Here is a 17,328-nt window from a genome sequence, read left to right on the forward strand (position 1 = left end):
TGGGAATTGCGAGGGGCATAGGTGTACCAAGGGTTATGCATAGCCAGCAATTTTCAGCAAGGCTGGGATTAGTAGCGTTTAGTGCGCTATGGGTGGCTTTTAGAGTATCAGCAGTCTGGGTGTCAAGATCTATGCCACGAGACTTGGGCAAGGCTAGAGGGTGATACTCTAGGGGAGGGTATATTTCTTTGATAATTTTTTCAATTTTCTTTTGAACTTGGGCTTCTCTCACTTTGTCTGTTGGTCCACTGCCATCAGATATGTGGCTCGGGGCTTGCAGTGGCCAGCAAATCGCCTTGCCAAGTTGGCCATGACAGGAGGCTTGTGCATATTTAGAATATTCTCGGGGGTTGCTATAATCATGCTCGCCTCCAAAGGAACCAGCATAACCCTTTAGTAAGATGGCTGTTAGATATTTTTTGCCATCGGCACCGGTGCACTGTTGGACAGTGCGGTAACAGGTAGAGTGTACTGCAGTGGCGTTTTGGCAGGGGTTGGGACAAAGCCCTGGTTTGCCATTAATTGTAGGTATAATTTTGGGCTTTCTTACACATTTCCAAGACTGGGGCTGCCAACCTCTCCCGGATGAAAATCCACCTGCAGAGATATCTGCTGTGAGGTATGCTGTTTTGTCTTGGCAGTCTACGGGTCCTCCGGTAGTAAATTGAGGTCCAGCTACTGGTTGTTCTCCTTGAGATGTTATTTGTGTATGTCCTCCCAGACTGGGTTCTAAGTCCATTATTCCTCCCTTACAATCACAAGGGCTTCCATACAACTTGGTGAGGACTTCTTCCTTATTTACAGGGGGTCCAAATCCTCCTAGGACAACAGTGACTATTGCAGTAGCGATAAGGGAATGGATAGTAGACATGATGACTTTTTAGGGTTCAATGAAAATAGGCGAGATCACTGATAGTGGGCCTACAACTGTACTAACAAAGGTCAGGTGGGCTTACCTTGTCCAGTGATGATGAATATTTATCTTCTTCCTGAAAGGCAAGGAAAAACTGTTCTCAGGGTGGACTCTCCTCCCTGGAATGTATTGAGTTATTACAATTTTGTTTTGAAGAAGTATTGATGGGTTTAACAAGGCGCTCGGGTAACCATCGAGGTCCGTTTCCGTGTATCATATACACAGGCGTGACCTCTACCCCAGATAAGAACTGGGTCGGGACCATGCCATTTAAAAGTTAAAGGATCTTTCCATAGGACTTCTGCAAATTGGGTTTTTGTTTCTTGGTGCCACAACCTGTCGGCGGCTGACTTATTGTGGTTATCTAATTGTAAAAAATTGAGTGTAAATAAAGCGTGATTAAGGAGGTTTTTTGGAGAGCCTCTTATAGGGTATACTGTGTTGGTTTTAAGTTTGTTAATTGTATTCTTTATTGTCTGATGGGCCCGCTCGACTATTCCTTGCCCTTGGGGGTTGTACGGGATACCGGTGATATGCTTGATTTGAAATTGGTGACAAAAATTTTGGAATGCTTGCGAAGTGTATCCAGGTCCATTGTCTGTTTTAATAGTCTGAGGCTTACCAATAACAGTAATGCATTGAAGAACATGGGCTATGACATTCTTAGTGGCTTCCCCACTGTGAAGGGTGGCAAATATAAAACCACTGTAAGTATCAATAGTCACATGGGTATATTTAAGAGCTCCAAACTCAGGAATATGGGTAACATCCATTTGCCAGATCTCATTAGGGAGTAAACCTCTCGGGTTGACTCCCAAATGGGGGAGGGGCAGTGAGGTAACACACCCTGAACAGTCTTTAACAATCTGCCTAGCTTGTTCTCTGGTGAGTTTAAATAAAAGCCGAAGAGTATGAGCATTCACATGGTGAAGAGCATGATATTGACTAGCTTTGGTAACTGCATCGGTTGTAACAGAATATGTGAAGCGGGTATTTTGATCTGCAAGGGCATTGCCTTGGGAGAGGGGACCAGGAAGGTCGGTGTGGGCTCGTAGGTGCCCAATATAAAAAGGGGCTTGTCTGCGTAATATAAAGGTTTGGAGTTGTTGGAAGAGGGAAACAGCATTGGTAGAGGGCTTAATGTGAGGGACTGTTTCTAGAATAGGAACTGAATATGCTATATAAGCACTGTTGGTATACAGGTTAAAAGGGACTTGGCTCTACACTTTGAAAATCTGTAGGATAGCAAATAATTCTACAAGCTGAGCTGATTTGAAAGGTGATTGAATGCTGTGACTCTGTGAATTAATAACATAGGCAGCTATACCTGAGGAGGAGCCATCAGAGAAAACTAAAGAGGCGTTGTCTAAAGGAGTGGATGAGGTTATTTTTGGGAAAATAAAAGGATGTAATAGTGAAAATTGAAGGAGTTTGTGTGAGGGATAGTGATTATCTATTTTACCTTGGAAGGAAGTAAGGGCTATAATCCAATCATTTTCATTTTGTAAAAGCCAATCTGTTTGCTCTTTAGTATAAGGGATGATAAGCTGATCAGGATCTCTGCCAAAATACTGACAGCTCTTTTCTCTACCCATTTTTATGATCTTTGCAACTAGCAAAAGGTATGTGATGAGGACTTTAGATGGGGAAGAGGGCAAATGAATCCATAATAAGGGATTATTTTGCCGTAAGACCCCAGTAGGAGTATGCGGCGTATTACAAATGATGAGAGCGAAGGGCTTGTCATAGGATAGGAACGTAATTTGTTGTTGTTGTATAGCTGTTTCAACAATGTTTAAAGTTTCTTTTGCTTCGGTGGACAGTTTCCGAGGGGATGAGGGATTGGGGTCTCCTTGTAGTATATCAAAAAGAGGTTTTAACTCTCCAGTGGTTAATTTAAGATAGGGTCTGAGCCAATTAATGTCTCCTAAGAACTTTTGGAAGTCGTTCAGTGTATGTAAGTGTGACGTTCTTAATCGAATTTTCTGGGTGGTAATTTTGTTCGAAGTCAATTCAAACCCAAGGTAGTAATAGGGATCTGTTAATTGAATTTTATCTGGGGCAATTTGAAGACCGAAAAAGGTGAGATGGGTGGTCAGTTCTTGACTGCATGTTAGGACTTGAGTGCGGGAGGCTCCAGCTAGAAGGATATCATCCATATAATGAATGATATAGATGGAAGGCCATCGGGTTCGGAGGGGATCTACGGCTTGGGCTACAAATTTTTGACACAGTGTGGGGCTATTTGCCATACCTTGAGGGAGTACTTTCCATTGGTAGCGGTGCATGGGTCCTTTAAAATTGGTGACAGGAATACTAAAGGCAAAGCACTCTCTATCTTGGGGATGGAGAGGAATGGTAAAGAAACAATCTTTAAGATCAATGATGATCTTGAAATAATTGGCTGGGATGGCTATAGGAGAGGGGAGACTGGGTTGAAGGGCCCCCATTGAGAACATGGTTTTGTTGATTTCTCTGAGGTCTTGGAGGAGTCTCCATGTTCCTGATTTTTTCTTAATTACAAATATTGGCGTGTTCCAAGGAGAAGTGGTAGGTTCTAAGTGTCCAGCAGCTAATTGTTCCTGTACTAACTTAGTAGCTGCTGTGAGTTTTTCTTGATTCAAGGGCCATTGATCCACCCAGACAGGCGAATCTGATTTCCATTTTATTTTGTCTGCATGGGGTACAGGAAGGTCAATGGCCCTCATGGAAAATTGTTGTTCCCTAATCCTAAACGGTCATTCTTGGGTATAACAGTAAGGGGTTCTTTTATGCCTTGACTGTATTTTCCTAAACCTTGGCCAGGCAGATAGCCTTGATTAAGCATTTGTCGGGCAATTATGTCATTTGGGCTGGCCATGACGAGCTTCAATTGGGATAGAATGTCACGGCCCCATACATTAATGGGCAATCTAGCGACTATGTAAGGTTGGACTTGTCCTGAATTTCCCTCCTTATCCTTCCAAATTAAGATCTTAGAACTTTGCTTTGGGTTAGTAGATTGACCAATGCCTTTGAGATGGGTTATGGACGTACTGCAGGGCCAACTGGGAGGCCACTGTTGGGCTGATATTACTGTAGCATCTGCTCCTGTATCAACTAAACCTTCAAAGGACTTGCCATCCAATTGTAGGGTTAACAATGGCCGTTCAGTGGTAATTTGTTGCACCCAATAAGCATCAGAGGAACCAAAGGCAGCATTCAATCTGAAATTTTTATTGCAACTTTTGTTAAGTCTAACGGGAGCAATAGGAGTTGGGCTATTCTTTTTCCTTTGTAAATAGATATTGGGCCTGTCGGAGCAGAAGCTAGGAGGGTAATTTGTCCTGTATAATCATTATCAATAACTCCTGGTACAATATGAAGGCCAGCTAATGTAGAGCTCCCCCGTCCTAATATTAGACCAAAGGTATTGGAGGGTAAGGGTCCATAGGTTTCTGTGGGGAGCAACTGGATACCTTGATCGGGTACTAATATTGTCGGTGGCGGAACAGAGGTCCAAGCCTGCGCTTCCTGGGGTGGCACGGGAGAGGGAGCTGATGCTTGCGCAGGGAGGATTTGCTGTTGTTGAGCTTGGGGAACGAACCTGATAGCCCCTTGGTTCGTATTCAATAGTGGGGCCAGGGGCTGGCCCCTCTGGGAGTTTCCCTGGAGTGGCGGGAGGGGGGTACCTTCAATATTCGTTTTAGAACGGCACTCATTAGCCCAAAGGAAACCACGCCGACATCGAGGGCACAGAGTTTTGGGGGGAGTACGAGACGGGGTGTGCGAGGCAGGGAAGTGCAAGGCGGGTAAGGCTGAGTCTCTGCCTGGCACTGGCAGGCAAGATGTCCTGGTTGTTTGCAATTAAAGCAGGTTTTTTGTTTATTACTATCTATTTTGATGTCTTTAAGTGCCATTCCTATGGCCAATCCAATTGCATGAGAGGTACCTATACCTGAACAAAGTTTAATATAATCAGTGAGACGGCCACAACGATGGGGTCTTATGGTTTCTTGGCAGGACGGATTGGCATTTTCATAAGCTAGGTGTTGCTTAAGATTTAGGCGGCGATATTTTTGGGCTTTAACTGGATTCCTTATGTTGGTACTAGGCTCTTCATGGTCTGAGGGTTCTCCCTCGGGATTTTGTTCTTGGTCTGAGATATCTGGATCTTGAGAGTCGGGGGCGTTCTCATCTTCACTCCTACGACTTCTGGGGGGGGGTTTCTGGGCAGCGACCATGGACGAGCGGGCGGCCGCGGGTAACCGGAAAGGCTAAAATCAGGTTTTTGGGTTTTGCTTTCTTCATGGGTTTTTTAGGAAGTGAAGAAGCATGCATGGAATTTAATGAAGTGAGTTCTGTGTCAAGGGCTTTAATCTCTTTAATGAGCTGAATATATTCACGTCTTTGTTGTAGTATCTCTTTAAGCGAAGAGACTTCTTTAATTAGAGAAAGTTTCGCTTGCCTGATGGGGTCAGTGGAAGAAGAGAAGTTATGGGGTACTTCTAGAGTAGGATTTTGAGGTATGGGGGCGCATTTCGGAAAAGTAGGATTATACGGAGGGGGTCTATAACCTCTGTAGGTGGTATTATAAAGGGGTGGCGCCATAAGGCGCCAGGGGTCCCCTTCACCCTGACAATGGACGGCCCGCTTTTCTAGGGGCTCTTCATCTTTTGATTTAAAAGACGTAAGTGTAGGGTAGGTATTTGGAATCTTAGGGGGATCAGCTATGTCTCGGGTATCAAATTTATTTTGGGTATTTGGGGATTCTGTGTCTGGTTGAAATTCAGGGGATTTGTTAGTAGGGATTATGGGTTCATCAGGAATATCTACGGCTACTGAAGGGCAGGCAGAGGGCGGTCGGGAGTCCTCTCTGAGAACTTTTTCTCCTGTTTTGATTATAGTTTTAATGTCGGGATCTTGTGAATGAACCTCAAGGACGTCATGAATAAGGTTCCAATATGAAAATGCTGAGATGGGAACCTTTTCAGGGCCAAAGGTCCGATAAAAATCTTGAAGGGCATCACCAACTCTTTTCCACTGTTTATGATCGATAGTGCCTTCTAGGGGGAACCAGGGACAAGTCTCATGGATAAAGGAAAAAAAATACCTAAGGTCTTTTCTTTTAACCCTTATTCCTCGTGTCCTGAGGGACTCTGAGTCCAGTAAGGAAAACTTCATGGGAGTTCAGAGAGTTGCCCATCACTATGGCCGCAACCCTTGCACTGTATAAATTTGAATCCTTTCCTCCAATTTAGCCGCAACTACATCAATGTCTTTAAACATTGGAGCCACTCTCGTCAGCTCAGACGAGCCCTTGTTTACGTAGGACAGTCAGCAGGTACAATCCGCCTGCTCGGACCCTCTAGGGCAGGGACTCTGGAGTCGGAGTCCCCTGGGTATGCCTTCGAGGTGAACGACCGTTAGCCCAAAGTAAACACAAGGTTTTCAGAGGAACAACTAGTGAACAAAACAAGGAATAAATCGCGGTAGCAAACTGGAGGGAAGTGATAAGATCAAACGGACTGCTGAACACCCAAGAGGTTGTTTGGAATCTTGCTTGGGGGATTCGTCTACTCACCTCTCAAGGATCTGTATTACGGACGGGTGAGCCGCAGTGATCCTTCTCCATGCAGAGTCGACATCAGGTCAATACCCGTGCGGTGACTCAAATGAATGCCTGGCCAGGGCTTCCGAGCAGACGTTTCAGCAGGAGTCCCGGGGTGCCCCACGTTGGGCGCCAGTTGTCCCGACCCGCGGGATTAACGTGGAGTGTAGCCGGAGACGCCTGCAGAAATGAACAAGCAAGGGACACAAAGAACGACCAGCAAGACAGGATGTCTGATCAAGCTGGCGCAGTTTATTGGCAGCAGGCTTAATTTATACAGGTCAGCAAGGAAGGGGAGGGTCAGAAGATGATTGGTCCCCAGGTGGTGCTGGCAGGAATGTGTATAAGGGTGATTGGGTCTCGGTGGGTACTGGCGGGAATAGTAAACCCGGAAAAGAAGCAGGAAATCCGCCATCTTGTGGGTGCGGGCCCTTTTGGTCTCCGGCAAAAGGGCCCTAGAAGCCTGAGCAGCCCCAGCTCCTCCTTTTCTGCCTCCTCGCCCCTTTGGTTAAGAGCTCAGCTTCGCGATCCAGAGCTCCTACTTGCGGGACCGGAGCAGCGGGCCCGCCCCGCCCCCAGCTCTTAGGCCCCGCCCCGGGCCCCCGCCCGGAGTGTTCCGAGGTGGCTGGTCGTCGCCAGCCCACTCCTCTCTGGTGGAACGCTTTGCTCGCGGCGCTATTTTTCTATAAAGTTGTTGTTGCGGCTTCCGCCGCGGGTGGAGGAAGATGGCGTCTGGCGGTGGTGGCTTTTGCTCTTCGGAAAGACTCCCTCCGCCCTTCCCTGTCTTGGACCCGGAGTCTGAGGGGACGGCCGGGGGGTCAGAGCCCGAGGCTGGGGACAGCGACACCGAGGGGGAGGATATTTTCACCGGCGCCGCGGCGGCCGTGAGTTCACACCCTTCGGGGCGGCGGGCGGGCGCCCCAAGAGGGAGGAGAGGCTAAGCGAGGGTCAGAGAGGCTGGACAGAATGGGCCCAGCGAGACCCTGCTTTGGTGACAGTAGTCGTGGCCTGGGGACCCTGGATGAGCGCTCAGATGCAGGACCTGGCTTCCCGGGCCCTGGGCGGACGGTGTGCCGGCCTCCCCACCGAGATCCACGCCAGCGAACAGCCACCGAGGCCGGCATTTGGCCCTGCAGTGAGGCGACCCCGGGCCCACCGGGCTGTTTTGCAGGTCGTTTCCTGTCGGGCTGATTTAATAGGTCAAGATAAGGGAATGAGGAGCAGACTTACCTTTCCCTCGCCTTTATGCCCCTAGGATGAACAGTGTTATCTGGAGCGGCCCAGGATGATGACCCGCCCACAAATGCTTTTGTTAGCCCAACACTTACACGGGTAATTACCACGGCCTTGCCTAGATTTTAGTTGATTAGTTAGGTTGACTCCTTTGATCTCTAGGAAGACCCTGCCGGTAAATCACTACATAGGCAAAAGGTTTGCCCCTTTTAGAGGGATGTGTTAAAGTGCCTAAGTACCTCAGTAAGAGCAAATATGTAAATGTGTGTCGGGGTGTTCCCCACAGTAATAAGATTTAGGCATTGAGAAAAGCTAATCCTTTGGGGAAGAATGTAGAAATCAGTAGTCAGTTCTGGAACCAGTGGAGATGTTTGGGGCTGTTTTATAAGAATACTGACTCATACGACATGGTACAGTTTGTTCCAAGTTGAAAACTTCTTCAGTGCTAGGTCTGTGAATTTATGCATCTTCCCATCATGGATAGTACTTCTCTTTATAGTAGCTCCTCAGTGATGAGGGACTAAATAGCTAGTAGTGACTAAGTAAAACAGCGTTAAATTCTTTATGCAGCATGTGTCTGGAAAAGTTTGAGGCTTGTCTTATTTATGTCAGAAAAAGGTTGAATTTTTTGAAAATACCTTCTGTGACAATCATTAGAATTTTCTGTGTAGTGAATTGAGTCCATAATCCCAGCTCAATAAATATTTGCTGATGTTAATGTAACAGGTCAAACTGCCTAATAAACTGTTGTTCTGATAAATAATTCTTGCACCAATTTAGTCTTTTTGTATCCCATTTAAACAAGTCTTTAGTCTGTTACTTTAGTAATTCTCCTATATGCCATGGAGAACAGCTGCTGTTAATAACTTCTAGGGTGGTAGATAGAGTGAATATCTGAGAATAGATACCCTGGCACTGGAAGTGATTGGTCACATAGACAAATGATGATTTTCCGAAAAGGACCCTGGGAAGGTGAGGAGTTATTTTCAAAAGTTTTCCAAAAGAGTTTCTGGATCTCACCAGATTACTTCACAGCGGCGTCAATGCTTCTCTCTTGTACGACTGTAAAAATACCTTGCCTGATTTCCAGCCAAGGAGGGCAGGGGGCTCAGAATGAACTTGTTCTACCACAAAAAGCATAATTATTTTTTTTAAGTTTTGAACCAGGAAAACTGAGTTGCTGAGAAACTAAAATAACTCCTGTAAGCCATTTTCTGAGCTGCCTGTCCTGATGTTAATCTCCAGGAAGCCAAGACCCTAAGATTCATCACAAGTTAGGCTTTGAATTTCTTATTAAATAGCCATTGAATACAAATTATATTCCAATAAATGCTTTAGTTGAGAGCCAGTGTAAGAGGATAGGGGATTGCAGTGCTTCCTGTATCTTAAGAAACAACATTGAAGGATAAAGTAATTAACATGGGCTTTGAAGGAGGGTTTAAATCCAGGCTCTATTACTTACTAGGTTATCCTTGGGCAGGGTTCTTAGTTACTCTGTACAGCTTCCTCACCTGTAAAATAGTGAATAATAACAGTACTGACCTCGACCATTAGTATGAGGATTAAATTAGAATACCTGTAAAACACTTAGAAAAGTTGAGCATTTTGTAAACTGGAATTACTCTAACAATCAAAAACCCACAATATCTCATAATGGATTGGAAAAATTAAATAATCCTAAACATGGTTAATATGGTTTATCGAAGTCAAACTAGTAATAAGATTGATTTCATTAGTTAAAAGCCATAAAAGTAGGCACTTAATGACTTCAACAGCATCGTACTGATTTTTCTTCATATTGTGTTTTGTTGTGTGTTGAAGGCAAAAAGAGAGGGGCCTTAAAGAATTGTGAAGCTAAGGTGTGTAAAATTTAAAATTACAGGACATTGATGTAACAGCTGCTTCTGTTAATCATCCCATCTGCTCTTTTAGAGCCCCTCTAATAGAGTAATAAAAATATGATTTGATTTATAATCCACAGAGCAGCCCATGATATCCATCTCAGAATCTATAAACGAGTTACTTGAATGGAATAGACAGGAGTTAAAAGAATTATTAAAGTAAATCTGAAATCATTGTCTTCAGGCTGAAAACCAGCTTTTGGAAGATCTGATTCTTAAGACTGCTTCAGACCTTACCTTCCTTCTGCTAATTACTTTGTAGGCCTATAAATAAAAACGTTTAAAATTCTAAATTTATTATCTGAATCTTTGGTTGGACGTGAATCCAGATATGTACCTTTTTAGTTAAATCTTTCTTAGTTCTGAGATAGGCTTAACTTTTCCCTTAATAAAATGAGAGACTATATTGGAGCCATTCTTGTGACTCTCCTAATTCTCAAAACTATTGTGTTAAAAAGATTAAATGGCATACATATTTTTATACCTCATTTGCCTTCACTGGTCTTGTTTGCATACTTCTTTCTGAACCTAAGTGATAGAACGGAAGCAAATTCTTTATTTGCCTTTCCAGGAGTTCTATGCCAATTCCTTTATAGTTGTATTCCAGGACGACAATTAGAATTGCCCTCTAAATAAAAGAGGAGAACTATGGAGGCCTTTCTTATGCCGAGGGGAAGAAGGAAAACATAGGTAACTGATACCCTCAGTTCAGATTTTGGTCATATCTGGTAACTTCTTTTGATAGTAGACCAATTAGAATTTTTTTCCCCACTACTCTTACTCTTGAATTGAAACCCTAGTAATTAGTGAAGTGGCCAGAAAGAAGAAATTGGTTAAAGAATGAATAGCAGGGGACTTGAAAAACCATATATTGAATAATTTATCTTTGATTAATCAAGGCTTATTTACATGCTCCCACTGGTGTAGAAAGAGCAATATGGCTTTTATTTGTATTCGAAAGTCTTAGATAACAATTAGCTTCTGACTGATATTGATTCAGAGGTTACAGAGAATTTTATGAATCTAAGTTGTATATAAACATCTAGACAAGAAAGGACATATTTTTAGACTCCAGCACCACATCTGTGATCAATGTAGCATGTATGCCAAGAGGCAACAAATCAGCTTTTTTTTTGTAGTATAAAACATACAAAACTTACCATCATAGCCATTTTTATTTTTACAGTTCAGTAATGTTAAGTAATGTACACACATTTTGTGAAACAGATCTCCAGAACTTTTTCATCTTGGCAATTCCAAAACTCCATACCTAGTAGATAACAATCCTTCCTCCCTTCCACAGCTCCTAGTAACCACCATTCTACTTTGTTTCTATGGATTTGGCTATGTTAGATAACCTTATGTAAGTGGAATCATGCAGTATTTGCCTTTTTATAACTGGCTCACATTTTAATATCCTCAAGTTTCATCCATGTTACAGCATGTGTCAGAACCTCCTTCCTTTTTAAGGCTGAATAATATTCCATCATCTGCATATACCATAGTTTGTTAATCCATTCATCCCTCAGCGGACGTTTGGATTGCTTCTACTTCCTGGCTCTTGTGAATAGTACTGCGTTGTGAACATGGGTGTGCACATGTCTCTTCAAGACTCTGCTATCAGTTCGTTTGGATAAATACCCAGAAGTCCAATTGCTGGGTCATATTATAGTCCAGTTTTTAATTTTTAGAGGAATCTCCATACTGTTTTCCATAGCAGTTGCATTGTTTTATAATCTATCTCAGCTCTATTTTAAGATCAGTTTATTTCCTTTTTGAGTGCTTATAAGATAACTTCTTCACATCTGCACATAATTTGGTTATTTTATTAAAAAGCCCTAAGAAGGCATAAATCTGCAAAGAAGTAAAAAGCTAACCTTTTCAAACAATATGGCTTCTCTCTCACTTACCAACTTTACATTTCCCTGTATGGCCCCGGAAGATGACTGGTTAGCCAGAGACGGGTAAGATTCCTCAAGGGAGGAACAACCTAAGACAGGCACAGTCGCAGGGGGGCCAACAGGTGAGAAATTGGGGAACAACAGTGGTGAAGCTTAGAACCTCACCCCCCCCCCTGTTTTGAGAGAAAGCTTCTGCATCCGTGGATGTTTTATTGCCCTTGTCTAGCTCGGATTAGCACATAGTCTACAGGCACACACATGATCATCTACAGTTGCTCTCTTACAACACTAAACTATGTTTTCTACCTTTATCTTGCATCTACCTACCACTTCAGCATTTTATTAAAAAGAAAAATAATAATAATAAAGGGAGAAATGTGGGATCCACATATAAATCGAGTATAAAAATCAAACGAATGTTCATATTTGACCTGATTGTTTATAGTTCATGGTGCGTGATCGGAGCCGAAAGTTCCTGTGATGACTGCCCCTGTACTGTTCACCATGTAAGAACTTATTCACTATGTAAGAATTCGTTCACCGTCTAAGAACTTGTTCATTATGCTTCAGAAGATTGTAGACTGATGAGAATTAGGCTTGAGATGGATTAATGATTGTGCATTGAGCATTGACCCCCTATACAGAATTTTATTGTTAACAACCATTTGATCAATAAATATGAGAGATGCCCTCTCAAAAAAAAAAAAAAAAGCCCTGAGAAAATTGATAGTTAGCTGGCTAATATATTCTCTGTTCTGCAGTATGCATCGTGGCTGTTAGCAAAGGTATAACATCTTCAGTAAGTTTCTCGATGCTAGCCCTCTCTCTTTTTAATCAGACTTCTTAAGGTGAATCTGCATAACAGTATTTTTAAACAAAAATTTACTACTTAATTTCTTTAATTAATGGTGTATGTAGTCACTTACTAATTTGTATTGATAAATAGTGATGGGTATGTGTCCCTCTAGTGTGTAGTGTTTTCTACAGGCATATTGTCTCAAGTGCTTGTGTTTGGAGTTACCATCACATTAGGTGGTCAGATCCGGTCAAAAGATCAGAAGTTGAAATTTTACACATTTTTCACACAGGTCGATACAAATTTTCTTGTATCAGCCACTGGGGTTCTGTCTAAAGATTTGCATTAATGCCCAGCTCAAATTGTAAGCAAGTTTTAGTTTGAATAAATTTTGATTTTCCTGAGATACATAGTCATTGATTACTCTAATCGAATTGTACTAGCAGTTAACCTAGCTTTCAAGGTTGTAGAGGAAAAGCTAACAAAAGTAGTTATAAAGCACTCTTGAACGATGGGAGAATGAGACATGACTAATAAGTACCCAAATTAAAATTTATTTAAAGTAAGAGTTTGGGGCTTATGAGAGAAGCAACAAAGGTTGCAGTCAGACTTCTGTTTTTTGTAGGTAGTTACTGGCCCTTTGCTTCCTCAGATGTTAAGGTACCTCTGATGTCTTGGTCATTTGGTAGAAGGGGGAGAGAGGAAAAAGAACCCTCAAATTTCTCTCCCTTGGTCCTCAAAGCTCAGCATTTGAGTAACTGTTGGCTTAAATAAATCACGAGTAGTTGATAGTTACTAGAGCAAGTAGCCGTAAGTATCTTATCTCCAGGAAAAGCCTATTGCTCAACTTTTTCTGGCTTATTCTTTTGCTTAGTCAGATGGACAGCTGGGGCTTCATTCTGCTTTCAGAGCAGATTTGAGCTGGGTTTGCTTTTTCACTTAAGAAGTTAACACACTCATTAGTCCTCTGATCCTTCTGCAGTTTTCTGGGCCCTCATGAGTTATTAGTTTGAGACCGCAGAAGTTCAGTAGGGAAATTACACTGGAGGAGTAAGTAGAATGTCTATAACTAAATTTTGGTAGATTATGATGCACCCTTTCACTTTGAGGTCTTCAGTGGCTTTTTCATGGATTTCCTTAAATTGCTCAATTGTCACCTTCAGGCTTGTTTTCCCCACATTTCCAACTCCCCCCTTTCCATTTTCATTAGCCTGAGAGGGACTGGCTCAGGGTTCTTTATGTTTTTTGTGTCATGGACCATTAACAGCCCAGTGAAGCCTATGGATCCATTCTCAGAATGTTTTTAGATGTATAAAATACATAAGATTACAAAATAAAACCACTGAAATGAAGTTATCAAACACAACAACTTTATATTTGTAACATGCTTTTTAAGGCTTTAAATAGTAAGATCTAGGGATAGGCCTAATCACTACCATAATTTTTAAATAGAGATGAACATAAATATTGAGATGTGTAACAAGTATAAGGTCTTATAAAACGTCTAATTCCTGTTATAGTCTCAGGTGCTGCTATTCCTATTACGGTTTGTCCTCCATCTTTATAGTTGGGGGAAATGCTTGAAATGCAGTTAGAGGTTATGAAGTGGAATTATAATTTTATTCCCTTCTGAGTTCATAGATCCCCTCCTGAATATGGCCTCCAGGTTAAGAACTGCTACTTTAATTCATTAAGCTGTCAAAGGGGGTAATACTGTGAAATCATTTGGTTTAATCAAATCTTCACCCAGTTTGTAGAGTAAGATGCACCCTATTTATAAATCGAATGGACACTAAATGTCTGTTCAGCTAGGCACAGAAGCTTTTAGAGCAACTGTGCCACTTTTGAAAATGGTGTGGGACAAGAGTCACTGCCTGTGGTAGGAGAAATAATGGCTCCCTTCCCCAGATGTCCTGAGTTATCTAGGAGGCCCAGTGGTATCAGAAGGATCCTTAAAAAATGGAAGAGCCTGATGAGTGTCTTCAGAAGAAAGGCACAGAGAAATGTAACTTGGTTGGCTTTGAAGGAGGAAGTGGGTTATGAGCTAAAAAATGTGGGTTAAAAGTTAGAAAAATCAAGGGAACGGATTCTCCCCTAGAACCTCCAGAAAAGAGCCAACCCTAATGACACCTTGATTTTAGCCCAATGAGACCTGTATTGACTTCTACAGAACTGTAAGATAATAAATTTGCATTGTTGAAGCTCCTAATTAGTGATAATTTGTGCAGCAGGGATAGAAAACTAATCCACTGCCCCACTTCACTCATTTCTCCTTAGTAAAAGAGGTAAAAGGAGCCAAGGTCTTTCTGGGTAATTATGAAAGACCTCCTGACTGCCCTGTCAGCGTATGGATATAGCATCTAGGGTTAACTTACTCCTAAGTGTCCTTGCCTTGTTACATTAGTATAGTCACACAATTCCATAGCTTCATCTTGCCTTACAAAATCATACTAATCTGCCCTCAGAAAACAAGTGCTCTTGTTCTCCAGAAGCAGTGCTCCATTAGCTTTTAATTTGGAATCAACCTCTAAATGCATTTGAAAGTTTTAACAGTACTACCCTTTCGAGGTCCCTTGAACATGAATGATTCAAGGGTTCTGCATGGAGCAGAGAGCAGTTGAGCAACATGAGGAAGAATCACAGCCGGTCGACCTAAAGGGAAGTTACCCGGAATCACAAGAGCTCTTTTCAGCACTGAACAGCTGTGTCAGCTCTGAGCAGCAGCAAGCCCACGCCTGTCTTTCCCTGAGCTAAGAAAATTGTGTTCACGGCCTGGCCTCATGGTTTGTGGCCGGTAATTGGTGAGATACACTGTTAGCTCTTAACAGAAATGATTTCTTACTGGCAGATCTGTCTCACGCCTCCCTGAGAATTAGGATTAGGCTGTGTGCTCTTGTCATTTTAAACAGAAGCACTTGAACTTTCAAACAGGCTTATCGGGGGAGCCACCTGCTAGAATTAACAGCCAAAGGGAGCCAGCCAGTGTTAGCTATCCTAGCCTAGGATTCTGTCACCAAAGAAAGAATGGCTCCTTTAATTTAAAGATGGGGGTGGGAATGGAGGACAGAGGAAGTAAGGCTGTGCGTTGACGTAATTAACTACATCACAAACATTTTTATCACAGAAAATAGTTTTATCTGTTACCTGGAAATTTATCCTTCTTCAAATGGATAGTTTTGCGATATATTGGCTATTAAGAGATTTTTTGAGTATGAATTCTAAAGCAAGACTTGTTTTTAGTATTGATTTTGTCACTCCATGTAATCAGTGTGCCTCCTCCCTTCCCCCCAAATGAGTCCTTCCTAATATTTTAACTGTTGATTCAAAGTTGGCTTTTTAATACCAGTTATACTTTAATACTGATAAAAAAATTAGCATTTCCATAGGCGTAGCATATAAAATGGATTATGTTTTAATGCCAAGGCGGGTATTTATTTTGATGACTGTTACAGACTGGTTTCATGAGAGACTTGTTTTCTACTAACAGTACTGTGAGAATGTGGGATACCATTTCTTTTCTTTTTTTTAGCGGTGGGCGAGATTTTTTAATTGAAGTGTAGTTGCTATACGATATTATATTGATTTTAGGTATACAACATAGTGCCTCAACAATTCTATACATTATGAAACGCTCACTATGATGTGTGATTACTGTCTGTCACCATATAAAGATATTACAATATTATTGACTATATTCCCTATGCTGTACTGGGATCCATTTCTTCTTATCCTTAAAAATAGTTCTGCTCAGCTTCTCTTGAATTTCATTTTAAGTAAAAGTTGAGAAGATGCCTCAAAGGCCAACTGTGTGCTGGGTGCTCTTCAGTCTAAAGAAATAAGCTTAGTTTGTCCAATGCAGTCCAAATCAAATCAACTGAAAATAAAATTGGTAAGGTCCAAAATAAGACAAAGGTGAAAAGAGATAAAGTTGGAGAGGGATACTGGTACCATATGCCAGAGAGAGGGTTAACATCTAAGTTAAGTGTACATCTAATTAAGTAATGCTAACTTAGCATAGAAAAATGGGTCAAGGACATCAAAACAAACCAGAGGTTCAGATGGCCAGTAAACATGTGGAAATAACACAGCTTTTCACCAGTCAACCTTGCAAGGATTTTTTAAGAGGTAGACTGCTTAATATTGCTGTGGGTGTGGCACTGTTACATATTGCAGGGGGGTAGAGGGGATGTAAATTGGTAGTCTTTCAATAAGGCAGCTGAGCAGAGACTTTAAAAATTTTATGTCAGGTAATTCTATTTAAGAATCTATCCCAAAGAAATAACACAGACATATAGAGATGGACAACACAGCATTACTTGGGATGATAAAAATCTGGAAAATGTCTAGATGTCCATCCTTAGGAAAATGACTACATTGTGATCTATACCCAGGTGATAGTTAAGTCAATAAAAGTGGGATTTTTGTACAACTCTTAATGATGTGGAAAATGGTCAGATGATGAAAGGGGAAAAAAACAGAATACAGGGTTTTACATGCACAGAAGAATAATTTTGTAAAAGAACAGGAAAGATTAGGTAGTAAACATTAATCATTTGTCTTCAGCTTTCTTAGAACTCAGCGGTAAGTGGTTTTGGGGGTGGAGTCCCAGAGTATATCTGAGGAGCAGTTTTCTCTTCTCACAGGTAGTTATTATGTCACATACTAAAGCAGCACAAGTCTTAATGTTCATTACAGTTCTAGTCAAGCAATTTACAGCTTGGCCTTGAAAGAGGTCTGGTAGAGGAAGATCGAGACAGGTAGTCATGTTCTAGTTGTCCCCTCTGAGTCTGTCTCCTTCCATTACTACAGGGACAGAGACTGCTGTTCTAACATTGCTCTAGAAAATGTTCTTAGTTTTTAAACTCCCAAGTTTAGATGATAAGTCAGGAATGGAAAGCTGGCTTTACTGATCTCCGTATCACAGGAATGGGTTCTTTTAGGTGTTTTTTAAAATGCCTGCATTCTAACCTGCATCTTTCCTTTTACTTTAGTTT

At 41.9% G+C, this 17,328-nt stretch overlaps 1 protein-coding gene across 5 annotated transcripts in view; it reads left to right on the plus strand.

Annotated features, from left to right (window-relative positions):
• The first annotated feature begins 6,804 nt into the window (after positions 1–6,804).
• Positions 6,805–17,328, plus strand: part of SNX1 (sorting nexin 1) — a 46,404-nt gene continuing 35,880 nt past the window's right edge. For 2 of the 5 annotated variants that reach the window (XM_073211954.1, XM_073211955.1), the window contains exon 1: positions 6,805–7,387. In XM_073211954.1, coding sequence (XP_073068055.1) covers positions 7,229–7,387 — 159 coding nt within the window. In that variant the 5' untranslated portion in view covers positions 6,805–7,228. The remainder of the gene's footprint in view (positions 7,388–17,328) is intronic. The other 3 variants (XM_037004159.2, XM_073211956.1, XM_017653272.3) reach the window with 3 other exon arrangements.

Source organism: Manis javanica, chromosome 8 (assembly GCF_040802235.1).
Source record: "Manis javanica isolate MJ-LG chromosome 8, MJ_LKY, whole genome shotgun sequence".
NCBI lineage: Eukaryota > Metazoa > Chordata > Mammalia > Pholidota > Manidae > Manis > Manis javanica.